This window comes from Pyrus communis, chromosome 16 (genome assembly GCF_963583255.1).
Source record: "Pyrus communis chromosome 16, drPyrComm1.1, whole genome shotgun sequence".
NCBI lineage: Eukaryota > Viridiplantae > Streptophyta > Magnoliopsida > Rosales > Rosaceae > Pyrus > Pyrus communis.
This window is the reverse complement of record NC_084818.1, coordinates 12,711,734-12,735,593: the sequence shown is the minus strand read 5'-3', so window position 1 is coordinate 12,735,593 and position 23,860 is coordinate 12,711,734. Positions and strand designations below refer to the sequence as shown.

General features: G+C 36.5%; 2 protein-coding genes and 1 pseudogene across 2 annotated transcripts; 2 read left to right on the top strand and 1 right to left on the bottom strand.

Annotated features, from left to right (window-relative positions):
* Nucleotides 1–572: 572 nt before the first annotated feature.
* On the top strand, nt 573–4,173 carry LOC137719679 (phosphomannomutase). Its single transcript, XM_068458723.1, has 12 exons — nt 573–730; nt 1,119–1,208; nt 1,378–1,422; nt 1,508–1,574; nt 1,927–2,003; nt 2,680–2,715; nt 2,871–2,926; nt 3,008–3,107; nt 3,216–3,311; nt 3,452–3,541; nt 3,705–3,756; nt 3,878–4,173. The coding sequence occupies exons 2-12, from the start codon at nt 1,140–1,142 to the stop codon at nt 3,931–3,933; spliced, it is 744 nt and encodes a 247-aa protein (XP_068314824.1). The 5' UTR covers nt 573–730; nt 1,119–1,139; the 3' UTR covers nt 3,934–4,173.
* Nucleotides 4,174–5,199: 1,026 nt separating this feature from the next.
* On the top strand, nt 5,200–8,694 carry LOC137721491 (putative threonine aspartase; annotated as a pseudogene).
* Nucleotides 8,695–9,128: 434 nt separating this feature from the next.
* Nucleotides 9,129–19,085, bottom strand: LOC137719974 (K(+) efflux antiporter 2, chloroplastic-like). Its single transcript, XM_068458955.1, has 21 exons — nt 18,833–19,085; nt 16,735–18,502; nt 16,401–16,572; nt 16,181–16,271; nt 15,790–15,926; nt 15,622–15,681; nt 15,397–15,516; nt 14,476–14,544; nt 13,887–13,952; nt 13,685–13,774; nt 12,797–12,901; nt 12,576–12,704; nt 12,058–12,267; nt 11,574–11,723; nt 11,212–11,265; nt 11,044–11,102; nt 10,652–10,718; nt 10,396–10,572; nt 10,128–10,184; nt 9,658–9,732; nt 9,129–9,494 (listed from the first exon to the last, which is right to left on the bottom strand). The coding sequence occupies exons 2-21, from the start codon at nt 18,396–18,398 to the stop codon at nt 9,372–9,374; spliced, it is 3,675 nt and encodes a 1,224-aa protein (XP_068315056.1). The 5' UTR covers nt 18,399–18,502; nt 18,833–19,085; the 3' UTR covers nt 9,129–9,371.
* Nucleotides 19,086–23,860: the final 4,775 nt, after the last annotated feature.

Sequence of the window (23,860 nt, the reverse complement as noted above, 5' to 3'; positions counted from 1 at the left end):
AGTGTTGCTCTTGCACCACGGCATGAATTCTAATTCAATCGACTTCCTAATCTAACATCTAATCTAATATATTTATCGTTTGACCAAAAAAAAAAAAAAAAAAAAAAAAAAAGGAAACCAGATCCACTACCTCATTCTCTACTCTTACCTAACCTTTAACCCACCCAACCAAAATTAAGGGCAACGTTATCTCTACGTGCAAATGCAAGATACAGCTCCTACGAAGTTTCTTATTGTGTCTCATTAATTTTTTGTCGAACTTACAAGCTAAGACTTTAGAATATATAAATGAAAAAAAAAAAACATTAAATTAAATCGTATTGTTTAGTGATTGATCAGGATCCACTTCTAAGCTTAGGAGGCTAAGCCTCTTGAGCAAACCCATCAGACCGTTAAAATTTAATCCAACAACTACAATATGAAGCTTTTCTAACAATTATAACAATTGCAGTCATTAGATCAAATTTCAATGATCCGATGGATTTGCTCAGATCCTTTAGTGAAACTAGTACGAAGTTAAGCCAAGACTCAAAAAGTAAATAGGAATATTGTTCTGGGACCCCCTTCATATCGCTTTATAATCCCAACTGCTCAAGTTCCGCCACTGGAAGAAATCTGCTTTCCAATTCTCTGCTCCTCAAACTTCCATTTCATTTCATACCTCTCAACCTGCTCTCTCTCTCTCTCTCTCTCTCTCTCTCTCTCTCTCTCTCATTAGCGCAATTACCGGGTTTGTATTTTCACTTTGTCATTTGCCAATTTACTTATCAATCGCCATTTTCCATTGATTAGGGCTCATCATCTGCAGAACCGCTTGTTCCTGAATCTTAAAGTTTTCTTCTTTCTTCTTTCCACTCATTTGGGTGCATATAATTTTGGCTGCTTTTCAGTTTTTAATTACTTATTGGTACTTTCGTTTACAATCTAGGCCATTCGATCAATTGCTTTCTCAAATTATTTTACTTTTAAGTAAAAAAGTATTGGGTTTTGGATCTTAATGTTTTTGAACATCTGGGTAATATCTATTTTGCTGTTTTCTGCAAGCTCGCTGATTTACTGATGTTCCCAGAAACTCAAGAGATTAAATTGTTAATTGAGCATTGTGTATTTGTCAGCAGGAAAATTAGATTTAAGTGTAAATGGCTGTTAGGAGGCCTGGTGTGCTTGCCTTGTTTGATGTTGATGGGACTCTCACAGCTCCAAGAAAGGTATACATCTCTGGTTTTTATTTTGTCCTTTTAAATCACTCTTTAATTTTCAGTTGGAATTTTATGTACCGGTTTATCATGTTGGTTATCGATTTGAAAGGCATAATCTTGTTCACTTCTTAATCAACTTGATAAAATTTTCTAATTGAATGTATTTCGCTCAAATCAGGTTGTTACTCCAGAAATGTTGGAGTTTATGAGAGAACTTAGGAAGGTACGTAACCCGTTAGCCTAAAAGTGTACATCTTTGTGAGGTTTGCTAGTTTCTTGTTAATAATCAAAGCCTTGTTGGAGTGCAGGTTGTCACAGTGGGCATTGTGGGAGGATCTGACCTTTCTAAGATAACCGAGCAGCTTGGCAAAACAGGTGTATACTGTTATTTTGTAGAAAGTATATCAAGTAACTCCAAATGTATTCAACACTTAATTTTTGCATATGATACATCAATGCAAGCTTCAGTTGTTGGAGCTCAAGTTTGGATATTTACTCGTTATATAAACACTTATTTAAATTTTGTGCCTGGATGAATTTTGAAATTGTTTTGTTGCATCTGATATTGGCTATTTAGATTGTCTTAATAACACAATACGCTATGTTGGTGCCCTGTTCCTTTTACATTAACTCTTAGGTGTCCTTCAATGCTAGTTCTCGAGGGACATTGTGGACACATGCTTTATCTTCTGGACTATGTTTATTAACTATGTCCTTGTCTTTGCAGTTATTGATGACCATGATTATGTATTTTCCGAAAATGGTCTTGTGGCTCACAAAGATAGGACACTGATTGGCACCCAGGTATTATACAGCTTAGTGTGATAATAGAAACAAATTGTCACATTCATAATTTCGTAGTGTCCTAATTAAAGGTGATGCTTGAATCAATTACGTGAAAGTTGATTTTCTTATCTAATGGCGAGAGGGATGCTTTGTTGGGGTAAATTTGTGGTCCCCTTCTGGCCCAATATATGGCTGAAAGCAATAAGCAAAGCTAAAATTCTAATGATCAAATACCCTGAATTTGAGCATGGTATATATCGTAAAGATATAAACCTTCTCCTCAAGAAAAAGAAAAAGAAGAAATGGATAGTTAAGATAAATATTTCCATGTTACCATCTTGTTCTTTGGATCTTTTGAGAGAATTTTTCTTTTGTTCTGTGAAGAAAGTATTTGTGGCTAACGAAAGTAGTAAATTCATCTTATAATGAAGACTTGTCTGCCGTAGATTTCTTCTGGTCCATATTTATGTTTCACACCATTGTCCTCTATTACAGTTTGAATTTCTTGAACACTAAGTCCAAGTCTGAAATGGCTTTGGCTGGGTTCTAGTATGGGTGCCCAATAACCATGATTTGTTTCTGATAGGACTTCTGATGGAGTTGCGTTATTTTTCTTTGTTTCTACATTTTTTTAAATCTTTCATGTTGTGACAAAAGTTCCAAACTGATGCATTTTGCGTTCTTCATTCTGTAGAGCTTGAAGACATATCTTGGAGAAGACAAACTCAAGGTAAAACCTGTGCTCTGTTGTATGCTATGACTCTCAAATTCCTTATTTGGAAGATATCTTAAGCAGTTTCAAGAACAACATACACACAGCACCTTGGAAACTTAATTATGTTGTTCTTGAGATTGATCTGAGACGATTGGCATGCACTTGTGCAGGAATTCATCAACTTTACGCTTCATTATATTGCTGACTTGGACATACCGATAAAGAGGTTAGTGGAGTGGAAGCCTTTGTTAAATCTTAAGCTATCGACAGTAAACTTAAAACTTTTACTTTTAACTTATAACTGTAGGGGTACATTTATTGAGTTCCGAAGTGGGATGCTTAATGTATCACCAATTGGGAGAAACTGTAGCCAAGAAGAAAGGGATGAATTTGAAAAATATGACAAGGTTAGATACTTGACCTATAAATTTGAATTGTGCCTATATTTTAATTATTAAGTGATATCAATTTATTTTTCGCTTGTATATAACTTGAAAGATGGTAATTCTTTGCAGGTTCAGAATATACGCCCAAAAATGGTTTCCATCCTTCGTGAGAAGTTTGGTCACCTCAACCTGACATTTTCCATTGGAGGACAGATAAGTTTTGATGTAAGCGATTCTATGTTTATTTATGGTTTAATGATTATTCCATTTATTTATTTTTGCCTGCCTCATTCTTGAACTAGTCCAGTAAAAAGGTGACTAGACTTTTGAAATTGAACGCCAATGGTTTACAATGCTTGAACCAGGTTTTCCCGCAAGGTTGGGACAAGACATACTGCTTGAGATACCTAGATGATTTTCAAGAGATCCATTTCTTTGGTGACAAAACTTACAAGGTTTGTCCATACTTTGATGGCTTAACCCTCTTCTATGTACAACTTCCTTTTCTATGAATTCATGAGTAGCAGTTTGTTCATGTTTTCTGTTTCACATTTATTCTTTTCGATGAAGTTTTCTGATATTCGGGCCCTAAAACTTGTGAGTTCCCCGTTTCCACAGGGAGGAAATGACCACGAAATCTATGAATCTGAAAGAACCGTAGGTCATACAGGTAAGCTCTCGTCCCAGGTTTAAAGTTACTTGTGGCCGATTCTCATTCATTAGAACTTACATACCTAAACAAACAATATTTACTGAATATGTATATCTGATGATGCTCTACCCTTCTGCAGTTTCCAGCCCCGAAGATACGATCAAGCAGTGCACAGCTCTCTTCCTGAGCCCTTGAGGTGGATCCAACCTTTTGCTTTCGAGCAATATATGCCATTTTTCGAACAAGAAAAGTTAGATGCCATTTGTAATTCTGTATTTGGGAATAAATGTTAAGCAGAAATCTGTAATATGTAACATTATTATAGACTCAAAATATCTTGGTCGAGAAATTTCGTTTCTGCATTGTAATTTTGTTCTACGACAGTACCACGGATTCATATTATATATAAATTGATCCAGTGAAAGGCATTCTTCACTTCCTTTTCAAATTGCTTCTGCTATATGTAATAACGATGGTTTACCTTGTCCCCCTTAAACTTTTGTGGCAGAGGAGGGGGCAACACTAGAACCGAGTTCTAGCGTTTTCACTCCCTACCTACCTTTGCTGCTCGGTTTTTTGTTTGTTTAGTTGCTTGCTTGCCTTGGTGTAGGCTTTCCTTATTCTGTGTTGGCATCTTTGTCTTGGTAATGTTATTCCCAGTTTCTTAAAAAATAAATAAATAAAATAGTTGGTGGAGCAACAAGTTATCAAATTATTCAATTTATACGTTGCACATTACTAATTAATTAACTTGCAAGTAGCAAACGGTGAATTGTTTTGGTGATAGGTCTTTCCTTTTCAACTCATGCATTCAATACTAATTATAATGTCGCTTCTAATAAATAAACATACGAGAGTAACAAGTTATCAAATTATTCAATTTATACGTTTTACACTACTAATTAATCAACTTACAAGTAACAAGCGGTAAATTGTTTTGGTGATAGGTCTTTCCTCTTCAACCCATGCATTCAACACTAATTATAATATCGCTTCTAATAAATAAACATACGAGATTAATAGCTTAAATGCTTGAGAACATCTCTCTTCACGTAAAGATTACAATTTTTTTAATAAAAGATTAATAGGTTAAGTGGTTGAAAACATGTCTACACGCAGAAATTTTGTGTTTTACATTTCCGATACCCATGACATAAATAAGTGTTGCAAAAAGTAACCATTAGGCATAACAAAGCGACATAAATAGTGTGCTTCACACTCTTCACTTTAGTTCAAATCTTTCTCCAAATGATTTATTATATGAATTAAAATATCCCACGTTTTCAAACAAATAAATATCCAATTTTTTGAAAATACAATAAAATAAAATAAAATAAGCATTGAATCAAACAAATATAGTGCAATTTTGACAACAAAAAACAAAGAAAGTGCAATAAAAATTTTAGGCTCATCAAGAAAGACCAAAAATAAAAGAATAAAGCCAGAAGACGAAACGCAGTGTTTAGATCCATCAGCCAGTCCATGGCTGCCACCAACCAAATGCACGAAGAAGAGGAAAACGCCACATTCTTCTTGGCGGTTCACGTCGGCGCGGGATACCACGCGCCATCCAACGAGAAAGTCCCTCAAGTCCGCGGTTAAACGCGCTTGCCTCGTCGCCGGTTCAGTTATCCGCGAGGTCTTTCTCTCAAGCACATTTTTCATTTTATTTTCCTTTTTGTATCATTCCAGCTTCTGTTTGGTTCCCCACAAAGCCTGAGGGAAATAGACAAGGAAAGATTGAAACTTGAAAAGATTGGCAGTGGCATTTTTGTAATTTGAATGTTGTTTTTGTGTTATTCTTGCTTCAGGGTTCTGGTAGATGCATAGATGCTGTTACTGCAGCTATTCAAGTCTTGGAGGTGCATTTTCTCTTTCAATCTAAATGTATATAACTGTGTGTGTTTGTCTATATGTGTATACAGGGTATATATGTTTGTTTTTGTTTTCTTTTAGTGATGGTTTTGTTAATATGTTCTTAGAAGACTGTATATTGGGAAGTAGGAATTCGTAATTCGTAATTTGGCGCTGCGTGTTCAAAATGTTAGCTACGGGATATGCATGTTGTATCTAGTATTTGTGGGATTTTGAAAGTTTTGATTTTCTTCTTGTGCAAGAGCTATGGTTGTGTGAATGTGGAAAGAGTCATCCGTGGAAATTTACGGAGGATTTTAGCTCATGTTTTGTACAAAAATCATGGTTTTACTGGTTTAACTTTGGTACTTTGAAGTGTACATTTGGAGTTACATAGATTTCTGGGAGGAATTCAATCCAATTATGTTCAAGTAGCTAGGATCCTAGGACAGAGTGCTTCACGAAAGCATCAACGTGCATGTAGAACAACGTAATAAAGAAGATTCAGGTTCAAAAGAAGATTAGATATTGTGCCTCTTATTTTCTTTGTATGCAGTTACGAGGAGGATGTCAGTAGAAGTTTCTTTCCTTTCTGCAAGAGCACTTTTAATCCCCACTGTATCATGTATTGTTTATTGATTGTGTTTTTAATGAAATTATTGTCTTAAGGGATGACCCAAGCACGAATGCGGGCAGAGGATCCAATTTGACAGAAGATGGTCGTGTAGAATGCGATGCCAGTATTATGGATGGAAATTCTGGAGTTTTTGGAGCTGTTGGAGCAATTTCAGGTTTAAGATGATCTGTTTATCTGATTCTGCTAAACATATTACTGTTTCCATACTGATTTCTACTCTGCATTTTCCCCCGTGTCACTGAATATCCCCTTGCATATGTTGTAGACCAGGTGTCAGAAACCCCATTCAGGTCGCTGCTTTATTGGCCAAGGAACAAATGATGGGATCCCCTCTGTTGGCGTTGGGCTGAATACCTCCCATGTACTATTTCATCTCTCTTAATCAGACAGTTATAGCTTTCATTCCAATCATTGCGTTTAGCGATATTTTCTTTTTATTATTTTTTTCCCTCAATATTTGTAATTCGTAATAGCATTTTTTTTTTCTTTCGATCCTCCTGTTCTTCTTTCCTTTTCCCTTATTTTTATTTCCTTTAATTTAATAATGGAGCGAATTTGATATTGTGTAGCTTCCTTGTTGGTGAAGGTGCCCATGCATGGGCAAAGTCCAAGGGCCTTGTTTCAGCAATTACTGCAGCTGATGATGAGGTAATCAATCACTAATCTTTATTTATTATGCTTAAGTTAACTGGGAAAATAAACATTGAGAAAAATACATATCTATTTTTGCCATTTAATGGCTCTAAAGTTTCAATTGTAATTTTTTGTCTTTTTAAAAAAAAAGATGAATTAATCTTGTGTATTTCAAAACAGTGGCTGGTGACAGAAAGAGCAAAAGCACAATGGAGAAAGTACAAATCAATGGTGGATGATGCAAAAGCAAATACAGAGGTTTCTGATTTTAGACTTTCTTGTATTCCTCAAGAGACCGCTGGAATATCAGGTATTTCGTCACTGTTTGATGATTAAAAAACCTATGCCTTTGCTTTCAAAGCTAAAATTATTTTCAGTACAACTTATCATCTGCATGTGTACATTCTTAATTTCTGAGTACTGACACTATCGTTGTATCTGTGTTTAGAATTAGTAGCTCAACCATGCGATTCTTTGAAGCATAATGGAGCTGAAGAGGATTGCATCATGGATACTGTTGGAGTTATTTGTGTGGACGCTGAAGGACAAATAGCATCCGGCGCCTCAAGTGGGGGAATTGCACTGAAGGTGACAGGGTTCTAAGAATTTGCATTCTTTGGTTGTCATCTGTTTGGAGTGACTAGTGATTGATAATCTAACCGGCTTTTTGTATAAAAAAAAAATACAGGTTGGTGGACGTGTGGGATTAGCAGCAATGCATGGTGCAGGGTGTTGGGCGTCCTCCAAAGGTCTTTTTGGTGCTCCGTGTATAGTTGGCTGCTATACTAGTGGTGCTGGAGAATATGTAATGAAAGGATTTGTAGCTCGCGAGTCCTGCGTCTCTGTCACTGTATGTCCTATTACCATATAATTTGTTTTTTAAATGTTTTTCCTTGATGTGATTGTTAAAATTCAAGACAGGAGCAGTCTGAAGTGGCCAAAATTGAAGCGGTCATGATTCTTCAAAGTTATAATTAGAACTGTAGAGTTGGGCGGACCTACAATGTCTATCAGTTACTTGGTTTTATCCGGACGAGAATAGACATGGTACATAAACTAAGTATGTGAACTTGACAGCCATTTTCATTGGTTAGTTAACAGGCAGGTCCTGCCTCTGCTTGCACGAAAGTTTTACGCTCTGTTGTTCAGGAGAGTAATCATGATTGTACTGATAGAAGTGCCGGAATTCTACTTGTGCAAGCCGATGCTCCCATAACAGTGAGTCCCAAGCTAGAACCTTTTCGTGTTAGTTATGTTTTATTTGTGTAGAATAAGTGTATGTTTATGTGTTTGCTTTTTAGGTTACAGGAAGGTCTCCAAAGTTGAAAGCTGTAGAGATTGGTGCTGCTTACACGTCCTTATCCTTTGGAATAGGATATTTTGGGAGCTCTATGGAGCGGCCCAAGGTATGTCTCGTAGTCTTTTATGATCGTTTTATTATTAAGTTGCTTCATCTTCTTCCTCTTAATTGTCAAGATCTATGATTTCTACTGACAAGAATGTGGGGATCCAATCCGAAATTGTGGACTAAATTTATTTCCCACCTCTCAGGTTTCAATTCTTAGGAGTACAAAATTGCAAAGCAAAAGTGGAGTGGACCATTTTGAAGCACGAATTGATCTTTCTGTTGGAAAGCCGTCGTGACTGCTAACCTGCAATCACGTTTGTTTAGTGTTCCGGATTTACCCACCAATGCAGATAGCTCCGGTGTAGAACATCTTTGGTCACGAATGGTTACGAGTTGTAATCTAAACTTTTTAAAGTCCTTATCTGGAATTAGCGGATGGTTACTCCCCTCCTATTTCATTGCGAAAACTACATTTTGGATGTTAGTAATTTTCACTAATGTGAGGTTTTTCCTCCATTGATAAACGAACATATTAGGTTTCACCTCGTCCGTCACCAAGAAGCTTTCACTCTTTTGACCAAAGAAAGCTCTCGATTTCTAACGGTGACAGCCGATAAGCACGCAAAGGAAATGTTCCGGCAACAGAAAACAACAGTTGCTTAGGATCGGCGTATCAAAAACGTGACGTAAATACTACTAATCGAGAGCTTTCTTTGTAATTTCAAGGTCGTCTCCTACATTTCAATGAAAAAAAACAGCAAATAACACTTTAACCGTGGCGTAAATATACTATACAATCGGCGTACCCAAAAACCAATGCTGCTAAAGAAACAAGAAGTAATATAAAACCCAACAAAAGATTGGGAAATTTTATGATTTCCTATACTTCAGACCCGAACAGTGCCCAAAACAAAATGATAGCGCCTTCAAACAGAAAGATGCATCAAGAATGTCGGTTCGTTCAACAAAGTTCATCGAACAAAAGTTTGTCACTCAACTGTTCGCAATTGATTGCCTTTTCTGTGTATTTTTTGTACAATTAATACCCACTGGAAGATGAATCATTTCCTTTTCGGGTCCAAAATCGAAGAAGTTATCTGCAATACAGTTCTTGAGCTGTTTCTACAATTTCCTTTTATCATTTACCGTGTTTGCCATCTTCTAGATCGCCAGTGTTCCTTCAGTGAACTGGTTCTCATCTGTAGAATCTGGAGGAGGAGTTTTGGGTTTACTCATCATTCGAGAAAATCCATAGCCAAGAGAACTTCCGCTAGTTTCGCATAACTGCACAGGAAAAACGTAAATACGAAGATCTCAACTCAAGTATCGGGAGCATATGATAGACAGAGGTCAGAAGTACTGGAACTTGGTTCATACTTATTGGTCAAAGCCATAACTGAGGTTCCGATAAAATTGTTAAGTAAAACAGAAAGGCAACGTGGAGTACCTCAGTTAGCTCCGCAAGGTGACGGGACCTATACTCGTTGATTGTTGATGTGATCTCTGACATGGGTAGTTTAGCCTGACAAGGACAAGATAAGAATAATTGGAGATGACGGTGTTAAGACACTTCCAGCGAAAACAAATGTTACAATCATAAAACTGCAATGTCAAGTTGAAAAACAAGAAAAACATGTGTGCAAAGCTCATGAACATTTGAAGACAATCTTCAATGATGGGGAATCTTATGAAGAAATATACAAATTTATGAAAATAAAACGAAGCTCAAGCCAATTACATGAACCATTCAACCGATCTCTGCTTGGTGATATACCATGTGCGTTAATGTCTTTTCTCACAAAGGCATTGGCTTGTGATGCTTAGAAAGAGGTGCATTCGGAGATCACTAGGGCCCAATTGCAACATCCTTTTATCTCGATGGGACTCGAAAGAAATATTGACAATTAACTAATTTACCTGAGCGAGAACAGCAGCTGCCAACTGCAGACTCGGTTCCAAGGTCTCTGGAACAACCTGCAAGTTTCGTGAGAATGAATCAAATTCTCATGAATGTGATGCACTCGAGATAACTATAAGTAAGCATTCCAAGTTTTAAGCCACTGATTAGTCAATAATGCAAATCTTACTCGAGAACATATAAAATATATACTAATCCATTAAATATTGGGATTACTTTAGGTGCAGGCAACAGAGAGCATATTAAGAACAGGCATAAAATTATTACCGCTGTAGCCCCAGCCTTCTCCAAATTAAGACCATGATCGACATCATGAGCACGAACAAAAGTTTTGACGTTCGGGAAATACTTGCTCAGAGCCCAAACAGTTCTATAGTTTGCACCAGGAGAATCTAAAGTGATCGCTGCAGCACATGCTCTTTCAGCACCAATTTTGTGGAGCACCTACTCATGGGGTAGAAAGCAAGTCAATATCATAAACCAGCAAATGGAAAAAACTATAATTTCAACTTATTGTACATACCTCTCGGCTACCAGCATCTCCAAAGTAGACTGGAAGGTCCAGCGAGCGTCCAACTGCCACTCTATCACTGTAACAACAAAGAACATGACAAATGAGATATATGAGTTGCAGTCTCTTGCAGAACATATCCCAAAAAAATCTAGAAAACAACCATTCCCAAGATTTTCAAGCCTTGAAATATACTTTTTTATTGTCATCACGATTCACGTCCTTGTTACTGGCTAAGAACATAAATAAACTCCAAAAACCATCTGTTGAGATGTATACACAAACTAGGCTAACATGTAGCTATTATTACACATGAGAGTCTGAGACTAACATGTAGACATCCAAAAGTAGTAATTTTTGAAATATCAATTGTAATGGAAATTCCAAAACGTCTTCAAGATTACCTCCTCACATCAAGAGCTACAAATGGAATTAATCTCTCAGAAAGAAGCTGTGCAATTATCTGAAAAGCACAAAGGGAGAGAAAAAAAACAAATTACAACTGTTACAAATACATGTACAAGCTTGAAAGATTTAGAATTAATTGTATGATAGCTGCAATTTTTTACAACCTGGCCAACTCGACCAAATCCACAGATGATTATATGACCTTGTAAATCATCTGTCTGAAAATATAAGCAATCCAAGAGACACCAATCATCAGTAAATATTAATTAAAAAAAAGTCAAGGACTAATAAAAAATATATTTGTCTCATTTCAAACAATCTAAATAACTAGAAAATAAGAATTAACAAAAACCATGTGGATAGTTGCAGTTACCATATGCTAATCAAGTTCTAAGAAAACAAGGAAAAATACTGTTGTAGATTCAAATTAAAAGGATTTTCTGCGTGGGAAACGATGCTTCATAACGATTAGTCTTGGCAAAACATCAAAAGTGACAACAGTACATCTTCATCAGGCGTTTTTTACCTCACTCTCAACAGGTAGTAAACTTCGAACATCATGCACCTCAAAACGAGATGCAATTAACTGCCCTCCAGCAGCTAGCCATGGTGTGATGGCCATTGAAATTCCCACAAGAAGGAAGAGCAATGATGATAATTGAGGAGTCATTATTCCCTGCAGATGACACAGTTAGCACAATACTTCTAACACCGCAGAAAGGCCTGAGAAGACATTAAGCTGAATATAACACCAACTAGCAAAGTAGTTAATCAAATTTCAATACCAATTTAATAAAAAAAATTGTATTGCTTTTACCCATTATGAATCTTAATTTGTAATATTGGTTAACACCTATTTGATGCGTCAAAAGAAGGCTATTATCCGCAACTACATTTTACTTGTAGGAAATAAACACCAAAAAGACCATATAAAATTTAGTTAAGTAGTATAGCTGCTAAAATGCAAACCACCAATTCTCAGAAGCAGTATCAACGGCTAAAAAGCAAACCTGATTAACAGCTTCACCAAAAGCAACAAAAGCAAACTCTCCACCAGGAGCAAGAAGAAGACCAACTCTTATTGCAGATATTATTGAAACGCCAAACAGTTTGCCAATCAAAGCAACCAATAAGGATTTGCCACCAATTAGGAGTCCTAATGATCCAGCTATAACCGGGAAGTTTGAAAGAAGAAGTTTTGGATCAATAGACATTCCAACCTGAAAACCCATAAAATAGTTGTTACAAAAATTGAAGATACAAGAGCAACATTGTACGGACAATAGACTGACAGGATCATTTGACTAAAATTAAAAACAATTTTGAAGTCAAGAACTCAAGTAACAGCCTTCTCTACAATTAGAAGTTGATATCATTTTGTTTTAAACAATCTGTACAATGTTGATTTCATTGATTTCATTTTCATATAATCCAGTAGAAAATCCATTTGGGGGCAGGTCTTCCCTCTCTATTTTCCCAATTATTCTCTTAATTCAACCTCAAACAATTGCCACCAGAAACCACATACCGTCATAAAGAAGAGGCCCAGTAGAAGACCACGGTATGGAGCAATATCTGACTCAACCTGCAAAGAAAATTCAGTTTCTGCAAGCAGCAAACCAGCCAAAAATGCTCCCAGTGCCATGGATAGTCCAGCCTATACAAGGGACAAAAGAAAAGCATAAAGCTTTATAACTCTCAAGAATGACCCAAAACTAAATTAACTAAAAGACAGAATGCAGAACCTACCCTGGCAGTGAGAAGACTTGTTCCTAGGATAACAAACAATGTATTGGCAGAAAATATTTCTGCATTTTGATTTTCTGCAATTTGCCTATAAATTGGTCGAAGCAACTGCAAAACCACAAAAAAGAAACATTAGGTTAAACGCACAAACTTGACTCTTGAAAGAACTTGATGAGATAAAACACCAGAGCTTGTAAAAAATTGGAAAACATTCCGAACTTGTTTTCTCAAGCAAATATATGTTTCCCCTCCTCCCAATTCTTTATTCTAATAGAACATAGCATAGTTTAGCATTACTGTTCTAAAAATCCCCGCCTAGTGCCGCCTAGGCCCCCGCCTACGCACTAGGCAGTTGGCCACCGCCCCGATTAATGCCTAGGCGTTTGAAAATTAAGAAAGGGCGCCTAGACCTACTGAGGCGCCCACCTAGCCTACCCAGACCCGCCTAGGTTGTGACTCACTAAAACAGAAAATAGATAACTTTCATTTTGCATTTTAGTTTTTCAATAAATTGTAAGAAACTTGTTGAATACTTAAGGGAACACACATTATATACTTGTTCTCAAAGTTTTCATTATGTTCCAATAGCTCATAATATATGTCATTCCATTTTGTAGTTTATGATGAAATCATATATATTTTTAAGTATAAACAAACACTTGTGTACACAAAATATAATAGATTTAATTAAATCCGCCTAGGCGCTAGGCCCCAGCCCGCCGCCCGACTAGTGTCTTTTAGAACCTTTGCAACAACGGAGACTTAGTAGTCTGTTGAACCACTTGGAGCTTCAACCATAAATGCCTAAAACAACTATGCAGTTATTTTTCCTAGGAATTCACCCATTTCATTGACATAATTCTCAAAAGTTTTGGATGTCCAAAGACTTACCAAGCGCCCACCAGCAATTATGGCTGTGATGGCAACTGCTGCCTTTACAGCAGCAAGTCCAAGAGCTTCAGCAATGGCTTGAAAACCAATCTACAAGAGATGAAGTTACTTAGTATGATAAAAATAAGTAGCACGGCTGGCTCTGACGTTCTGAACAATGATAAGATTCTGAACAGCAAGAAGAGAGCATAAGTAGGATTACCCCTCCTTTGGATGAATTTGGTGAAATCAGAGGTATAAGAATTAGCAAAACAACAACAGCCAAATCCTGAAAGTTAACCAAAAAGTAAGTAATGTAACTAATTTTGGTCAATGATTTGTGACGCAAACCTAGATGATATGAAATAACCAAAGGTGCAAAGAAAAGCCTAAAATAATGATGGAACGGGTTGCATTCTAACTGTCAAGAATCGACACATGTAGGAAGTAACCATAACATCACTTAACCATCCAGTAAATTTAAACTCTGACGGGTAATTTCTGTATGGAGAACACTAATATTCAAAGTGCTTAGGGTGGAACTATGCAATATGCATTGCTGATGCTGATCACCCTACCATAATTGCTCACAGTAAAGATGCAACGTAAGGATCCCAAAAACATAGATCTATGCGTCAGCATGAGTCAAGATGTTTAGTTGATTCAACTAGATGACCACAAACTCTAAGTTCGATGGTCAATTCAATCAAATATGCCATTAACATATTAAAACACTAACGACTCATTTTCCAGAAAATGATTTCTTTCGAAATCGATGGATGCTTCATATATTTTTTAAGATTCAAAGTGACCTGGAAAAGTAGGACAGAAAACGTAGCACGGCCATGACGTGAAGTGCTCTCACCCCGCTCTTGCAAAACCTGAAAATAAGTTGAAGCAAATTAATTACTTGTCCGTCAAAAGAAATATTCATTCAAAGGCTTTTGGAGTTTTTATAAAAATAGGTTGTTGGGAAGAAAATGCAGAGAGGTGCAACCCATGTAAAGAAACTATATGTAACATCGATCGACTAAAACAAGATCAAACAAGAAATCTAGAGCGGAAGAACAAAGAACAAAAAAAAGGACCAAAAAAACTCGATGTCTTTGTCATACACTCAAACATCCTTAAATAATCATAGGATGCCTCTCCTTCAAAAGCTCTTATGTACCACTCTGACCACCAAACCAGGATTCCCACATGATGAACAACCTACGCACTGAACATGTCAACCCAAAAGACCGGAAACTGAACTAGGTATAGCCCAAGAAATACTAAACAAATATAGGATAAAACCCCATATTTTGAAGCCACTGCACAATGCAGAAGAGTGTAATCAATTTTTGTGCTGCCCTGCTGCCTTTGACACAAACAATACCTACTCACCAATATTCTGCCTCTAACCCACAAATTATCATCAATTAATCTGTTATGGTGAGCTGCTTCTCACATGAAGAAGGTTGCTTTTACTGGAACATTCACATCCCAGACCCTTTTCCAAGAGAACAAGGCTTCTTTTCTCTCAAAGAAAGAAAATCTACACTGTAGTTACCCACTTCATCATAGTCATCATGAATTTTTGTATTTATTAAAAGGTCCAAAAACCAGGTAATAACTTAACATAAACATATTGAAGATATCCAGATACTCAGTGTAAGATGCTTGTATTTCACCATCTACCCACCCCGTGTATTTACTTTTTGAATGAGAAAATCAATATAACCAACCATTACCTGCAGAACAACTGCAGTGGATGATAAAGCCAGACCATTGCCAATTACTATTGCAGCAGGACCAGGCAGCCCACAAACATAATGAGCAACCACACCAACCACAACAGCTGTCACCAAAACCTGCATTGCTTATGCATATTAACAAACTGATAGCAAACTTGTTTCTCACTACCAATATAGAAAATCTTATAAATGGCCAGGCCAAAATGAATATGAAAAATTCACCTGAGCAGAGCCTAATCCAAATACATATTTCTTCATTGAACTCAATCTTTCAACAGAAAGCTAAAAAAGGAAAACCAGTCTTGTTAATTTCCTCATTGTAATTCAGATCAAGCATAATATTCTTTTCATTAAATTTAAATAACAAACTGTCCAATTCATAGACTTCACCTCGAGGCCAATGTTGAACAGCAAGAAAACAACTCCAAATTCAGCAATTGCCTTTGTTCCATGTACATGACGAATAATAGAGAGGCCATAAGGCCCAATCAAGATGCCAGCAGCTAAGTACCCAAGAACAGGACTGCCTAAAGATAGCAGCAGACAGATGATACCAATCAGTGAAAAAGAAACAGTAGAAAGTTCGGAAGCTAACTTATACATTAAATGTACAGTGTTTTGTGGAGCTCCAGACTTTATGGTTTATACTCTAAAGATTGCAAAGTAATGCAATTCTATAACCAAAACCAACTAGAAAATACTATTTGCTATGTACATGTGAAATGACAAACAAAACCAAACAAGTGTGAAATGGAAATGAAAGCTATAGAGATTCAGTTACCTCCAGGAATCCTTTGAAATACAGGCACAAATATCACACTTGCTAACAATAACCATAACATGTCAAAGAGAGAAGCTTCCTCCTCATTCACCTGAGAAAAAGATAGAACAGATGAGAAAGTGGATATTATGATACATGTTATACCAAAAAGATAGAACAGATGAGAAAGTGGAAATTATGAGACATATTAGACCAAACTAAAATTTGTTAGGCAACATACCTCTTGATGAGGAATCATATCAATTAGTTTTTTAAATCTTCTAGGAAGTTTCTGTAATTCTCGAACTAGAGGCTTCGCACTTGAGGAAACTTCTTCAATACTAGTGGTCATGACATCTGGCTGTTGTAACAGTTGTGTGGCCCTTTCTGCTCGATTAGCATAAAAGGTGAGCCTGTGATCAATTTCAGCATCTTGAGATCAAAGGAAGACAAGGCTCACAACCCATATAACCATTATAAGAGCAGGAATTTTTTTTAATAGAAAACCTTGTTGAAGAGGAGGAAAACAAGGCACAGAAATAAACAAGATAACAAGTAGAAACAACACTACATACCCTACTCCAAACAGGAACATCCCAACAACGAGCTTTGGCCATTGCTTCCTTGCATACTCCATCAGATCCCGGAAAACTGATGTCGGAGTTCCATCTGCAGAAGAGAAGAAAGATGCAGAAAAGAAACGAGAAGATTTCTTTGATAATGTCTTGGGAGAATTTAACGGTGAACTCTCCCTACTCAAGTCCTTCTGAGTTTCCTGCTTTTTAGCTTGAACCACATTCTTTGACTTTTCAGCTTCTACTTCAGCGTCTTTTAAAGAATCCAAACTTAACTTTCCATTCTCATGATCACTCAGATCAACAGATTGATTCACATCTTCAAAACTCTGGCTGATTTTGTCAGAAGGGCTGTCTGGCAAAGGCTTGACAGCTAACAAATCACCATCAATTGGCACATCTCTGTCCCTTTCAACAATGATATGAGCAGAACTTCCTAGGACTACCGTCTCCTCTTCCTCAAGAGCAGCATTATCATCACTCAACACCTGTCCTTGGTTGTTTTCCGTGGTATCAACAATTAAGTTGGAACTAGATTTCTCTGCTCTTTGTAATGCAATTTCTGCATCGTTGACACGCTTTGCAGCTTCAAGTTCAAAAGCAACAGCTTGCTCTGCTAGAAGCATTATGTTGGTTACATCCTCTTCTGCTTTCAAAGCACTGAGCTGTGCTTTCTCTGCAACCTCATTCAACCTGTCCACTTCCTTCTGCAACTCCTCTTTTTTACTCTGCAAGTGCATTAGCTCTGCCTCACAGATGGCCAAATTTGCCTGGCATTCCTTAAAATCTTCCTGGGTAACCAAAAGTGCTTTTTCTTCTTCTTTGCAATCATGTTCCCCATCATTCTCTTGTGAAATTTCAGACGAACTTCCCTCTCTTTTTGCAATCCCTAAAGATTCTACTGCCACCTGAAGCCTTGCCTCTGCCAATGAAAGTGCCATTGTTGCTTTCTGAACACCTTCTTTGGCAATAGTCTCTTCATTAACGATCTCTTGGACAGCATCAAGGGTTGAATTGACATTATTCCAAGCATTTGCTGCTTCATCCTGTAGGGATATCGCAGCTTCTGATATTCTCTGAGCCTTTTCTTCAAACATGGTACTATTAAGTCGTGCAGCTTCCAGTTCTTTCATGGCATTTTGCAGCAATTCCTTCAATTCATCCAATGTAGGTGCCTCTGGTTCTTCTTTGTGTTCATAACGTCCATCCTCTTCTCTGGAGTCAGTCAACTCAGCATCATGAACAGACTCAACTCCCATGCTCTCATCATGACCTTCTAGGTATTCTACATTCCGACCATTTCCATTAACATACGCTAATGAGTCATTATTCTGACACCGCGACCACCAAACTGCTCTTGACCCTTTGAAAACACTGCCGAAGTTACAAGATAATGGCACTTTCGGATTCGAATTCCACAAATGATCATCAGTTTTTTCTCTATAGGCCAAACGTGAAATCCTACAGCCACTTACACAAACAGTTCTCTTCAACTTCTTACCCGAACATGCTTTCACAACAATTCTCGAATTTCCCAGAAAGTTACAACAAAAATCTTTACTCCCAAAGATAATGGGTGAACTGAAGCAATTCAACCTCTTATAACTAGCCCCTTCAATGCCATATAACACATTTGGCTGCCGAAAAGTACACGCAAGATCCATATTCGAACAACAGCATAAAGAAAGAAAAAAAAAACTCAAACGCCTATAACCGCAATCAGCCTCACATTGACACACTCAGTTCTCACTCGATTTTAGACAAACACCTGACCAAACAAATCAAATCTACTGTGAGTAAAATAGCATCAAATCAACTCATAAATTCAAAAACATTGATGGCTCTTAACCCTAAAACCACCAAAAAATCCGAAAACTCACACCGCCGCACAATATGCATAAATTAGCACTCGCCAGTTCATTCACATTCACAAAATCCCACACAAATTCACACAATTACACATACACACAGAATAATCGGAATACGAATTAGTTCCAACAACTACAAACAGACGCAGCCAGCCGTACACCAAAACGTAGATGTGTATGTGTACGAATACATATATGTAAATGCAAGAACGTGCATGTGGCGGACTTACCGATCACGAAGAGACGAATTAGGGGAAAACAGGTGGGAAATCCAAAGGCGGAGTTCGAGAGGAAAATGGTGGAACTGAGAAGTGCGAGAAGCAAACGATGACGTCGTTTCGGTACTGGTTCGGCTGGCTCAGTCTGCTGGAGAAGGAAATGGAAATGGAAATTGAGCTTCCAGTCGACTAGTCTCACTGCCCTCTTCTCTCTTTGGAAGGTCGGAAATGTTAAAATGCCTCTTCCGTCCTCGCAACAAAATAAAATTAAATAAATAATGGAACAAATAATTAGAAAAATAAAAATTTGTGAAATAAAGAAAGAATGTTAAATACATTTTTGTTTTTGAAGAGGAAAATGCACCTTCTTTTTGTCTCCGTGCATGCGCGCACACACACCTACCACCATCCTACCTAAATTTTAAGAGAAAATTATAGTAATGGTTTCTCTATTTTAATTTAATTGAAGCAATAATTTTTTAACTAAAAATTTATGTAGTTATGGTCTTTGTTGTCAACTCTGGTAGAATTTTTGTCAAAATGAGTTAGGTATCACGTACGTAAAGCTGAATCAAATGGCAAATATGAAAAATCAAATGAGAAAAATTATAGCAGTAATTCTCAACTTTAGCCCAATTGGAGAAATTATCTCTCAACTTTAACCGAATTGTAGCAATAGTTCCTAAAATTTAACTCAATTATAGCAATAGTCTTTCAATATAACTCAAATTTACACGTTTTGATGAGTTAAAGGACCAACAATTATGATTTTTAGCTTGGGTACCCTTGCTGCAATTTTCTCTAAATTAAAAAAAAAAAAAAAAAAAAAGGCATAAGAGAATTATAGAAAATAATTATGACTTTTTAGTTATTTTCAAAAATTATATATAATTGGTGCAACTCAAATATTTATTTAGTCGGATACCCTTTCATATACGATGCGTGTGGATATTCTTTTGAGAAAGACAAATGGATGCGGGAAGTTTGCAAACTCGGCAAAAAGCTTCAACGACGGAGGATAGAGATTTGAGCTTATCAGGTGGGCCCCGTGTCAATGTCAATCCGGCTCGTGTCATTTGCCACTTCCGTTAAACCATCACGTGCACGGAAGCACTTCCTAAAATGATTTTTTCCGTTTTCTTCCTCCTAATACATAAACAATAAGAAAAATTAATGAAAATGATTTGAAAATTTTGAGTTTTAACGATAAACACAAAATAAAGGTTAAAGTAAATAGTATCAGGTTTGACTTTTTACTGTAAAGATATGATTTTTCGTTAAAATGAACAGTACCTGAAATTTTTCGTTAAAACTCCTTAAATAATATTCTCTTCTTTTAGAGAGATTGAAAAATAAAATCAATCAAACTCAACCCAATTTTGTTGCATCATTATTTTATAAAAAGGGTTTTATCACTCAAATTCCAACACTACAAGACCTCACTGAAAAAGCACCTCCTCGGGGGGGTCCCCGCCGGCCCTGCCCGGCCCGCTAATAACTTGTTTTGTTTCTTTCAGAATCTATAACGATAATTCAAACACTTGTCACCTAAGAGAGTCTATAACAATGTACGGTTTGTTGTCTAATTTTCAATGTACCGAGTCATTACTTATATTCTTAAGTTTACATGACTAAGTATAGTGTTTGTCAGCTAAAACTATTTTTACGTTTTTTTGGTTAGCTAAAATTATTTCTACAGACATCCTTCAAACCAAACCATACTTTGCAGTTTGTAAACAACAAATCATAGCAATACTAGTGTTGTTTTTCATGTATGAGGATCCCTCTCTGTGAGAATCTTGAGAATCACTTCATCGTGTCCGTTTTATCGTATATCGTGCAATCAGTTTTCACTAGTTACTATTTGTGTTCAATTTTAAATTAAAAAAAAAATTAAATGATTTCTGGCCGTAAAATAACAAATGAACGGACACGATGAACTGATCTACGGATCCTCACAAAGAGGATGCCGATAGGATCATGATGAGTCGATATTATACCATATATTTTACCTTATTCTTAGTTATAATTTATTGGTTTATTTTGATGAAGTTTGATACTTTGTTATGTATTTTCAATGTAGGACATGCGACTTCCTCTTGAGCATAAAGTAATCAAACAAACAAACTTTGGAGCGATTTCAATTGGAGGATATTCGTGACTCTTTCAAGATGATTATATCAAAGTTTCAGATTTTTCTACTCAGCCGTTTGACCGTGACAATGAAATAAAAGGCACAGCGCGTAGCTTTCCTAAATTGAAGTTTTTGAACATTTTTGGCATTTTTTAGGAAGATTCCTTTTGAAGATTTGTTGGGGACTACTTAAGCTTTCAAAATAGACTTTTTGGGACCAAATCAAAGTTGATTTGATTAGTCAAAAGTCTGATTTTTAGAGAAGTTCGAATTTCAATTCAAAAAGGAAACCTTTTATTTGCTGTTTTATTATTTTATTATGTTTCCTAGTTTTATTCTAAGATATTTTCTACGTAGGGCTTTATTTTCTAGTAGTATAAATAAGGTTATTTAGCCATTAGGAAGGAGAACGCACGGATTTTCTAGTTAATTTATTTAATTGTTTTAATTTAAAATTCGTTTTTAATATTTTAGGTCACAAAATCAACTTTTTCCAAAACTTTGTTTTAAATAATTAATTAAGAATTAGATTAAATACAAATTATTCATTTAATCCAGTGGAAACGACATTGCTTGAGCCGTTTATACTACAACTATCTTATTCTCTTGCAAGTATATTTATGTGTTTTTATCCCTACTTTTACCGGTGATAAAAATCCTATCAAATCCTATTCTGTTTTTTATCAACCCAAGGGCCTATTTGGTATCCTAACATCACTTTCTTTCCAACATTTACTCACAGCAACTAACCTATGCGAATTGGGTCGTTCGAACTTGCTTCTGCTTCTATGTTTCTTGCTTTTTTCAACTTACGTCTGTCGTTTATGTCAAATTCTAACAAATACGTATCAAATTACATGTGATTTTAAATATTAATTGTGATTAGGCTAATACTGTGGATTTTCCTGAATCCTCTTGTTGTCGATATTCTTATTCAACTTTTTTTTTTCTCGCAATTTGTTATGTAGGAGACCAAATGCTGTACCAAATGGACCACAGGCATCATTGCTCCGATCTCAACCATCAGAGCAGTCACTTTCTCAGGGACTCTCTGTTTGTGGTGCCTAAAATTAGCAAATTTCACTCTTTGGCGACTAACATCAGATTACGGTATTTTGTGAGATTATTGTGAAACTAGACTCTGACTTGCATCAAATGACACATGTTTAGCTTACAGATATCAAATGACACCTATTATTATATGATATATATTTGTATATATTTTTCACACAAGAGAGGTTTGGACGGTGAAATGCAGCAAGTGGATTCTTTTAATATTATTTCCTAAAGAGGTGATTTTGGGGGAGGTAGAATCTGTACCAAGTGGCTTTGTGTTCAAACTATGGTTTGTTCTCTATATTTTTTAAGCCAAGGCAGAGAATAAGGGGGACACTCAATGACTCAAACAATCAAACAAATCTCTCTACCGCAGCACCCTTTTCATTTCAAATCTTTATTCTACTTAGCAAGTTTAGCAAGCTTTTATTTCAAAGCTCTTTCCTTTTAATTTGTAAGCTCTTTCATTTCCTTCAATTAAAGTCAAAGCACTCTTTCAATTCTTTATACTTCATCTCGTTTTTTTTTTAAGAAAAAGAAAAAAAAAGAAGAAAAGAAGTGTGGGGAGAAATGACAAGAAGATATTGAAACATCAATTTGGAAGAGATGATGGAAGTAGGAGTTCATTTTGGTCATGTTACTTGGAAATGGAATCCTAGAATGGAACTATATCTCTGCAAAGCGTAAAGGCATTCATTTTATTAATCTTACTAGAACTGCTCGGTTTTTATCAGAAGCTTGTGATTTTTAATTTTTGATGCAGCAAGTATGGAAAAACAATTCTTAATAGTTGGTACCAAAAATAAAGCAACTGATTTAGGAGCACGGGCTGCAATAAAGGCTCGGTGTCATTATGTTAATAAAAAATGGCTCAATGGTATGCCAACGAATTGGCATAACGGATAGCCCTGTGACACATGCAAACATATAAGGCTTTGAGGTCATCCACTTTGAAATATTACATTTTCGTTGAGAAAACATAGAGCAACTGTTTAGTAAATTGCCTGACGCAAGAAATGCTGATCTGGGTTTCCGAACATTTTCTATTCACCCATTGAACTTTCGGTTACATAATTTCCATGCCAATGTGGTTATTAAATCCGTTTTCATCATCTCTTTATTCTTGCAGCCAGAATTACAGTACTTCCATTCAAAAATGTGAAGCATCCTCTCTAAGTCCACCAAATATGACCTACATTTCCATTTACGCCTCATTAACTTCATCACGCACGCACGGACTATGTTATCTTACTGGGAAACTTTTTATATCTGGATATTGCAGGGTGCTGCCGATAGTGCCGCTGCCACTCCATAAGAGTAATGTGTTCTTTCTACTATTTCTCTGAAGTAGCACCATACTTAAAAAGTCCTTCTCCTGATTCCAGTTCATCTGTGCTTCCGAAGGTTGGTGTGCAAGCAGTCGTACGTAGTTCCAAAGATAGAAACAGAAGGCTGGAAGTCTGTAAAGGTAGAAACATCTACCTTGAGCGATAATGGGTTCCGGAAAGTACAAAAGCGTGGCAGATTTACTTCCATTTCACAGGTAGCCTTTAGTTTTTGTTTGTCGTTTCCCATCTTTCATGCTGATTAGAAAGACAGTATATCGCAACTAATTTGTATATGTTTCTGGCAATAAGGTATTTGGCTTAATTATAGTTGTGCGTTTGAGTCATTTCTCTTCATGCACTTGTATCAAAAGTTGCCCTTTATCTTACCTGCCGCATAAAAATCCATTTTGTTCCTCCTTGGGTTATAAGTGTCAGTCTAGTTTCCATTTCTAGTTCCGTGGTCCGTAAGAGATGACAGTTCATGATGCAGGCAGAAGAATGTAGAGTTATCATTGAATCGGA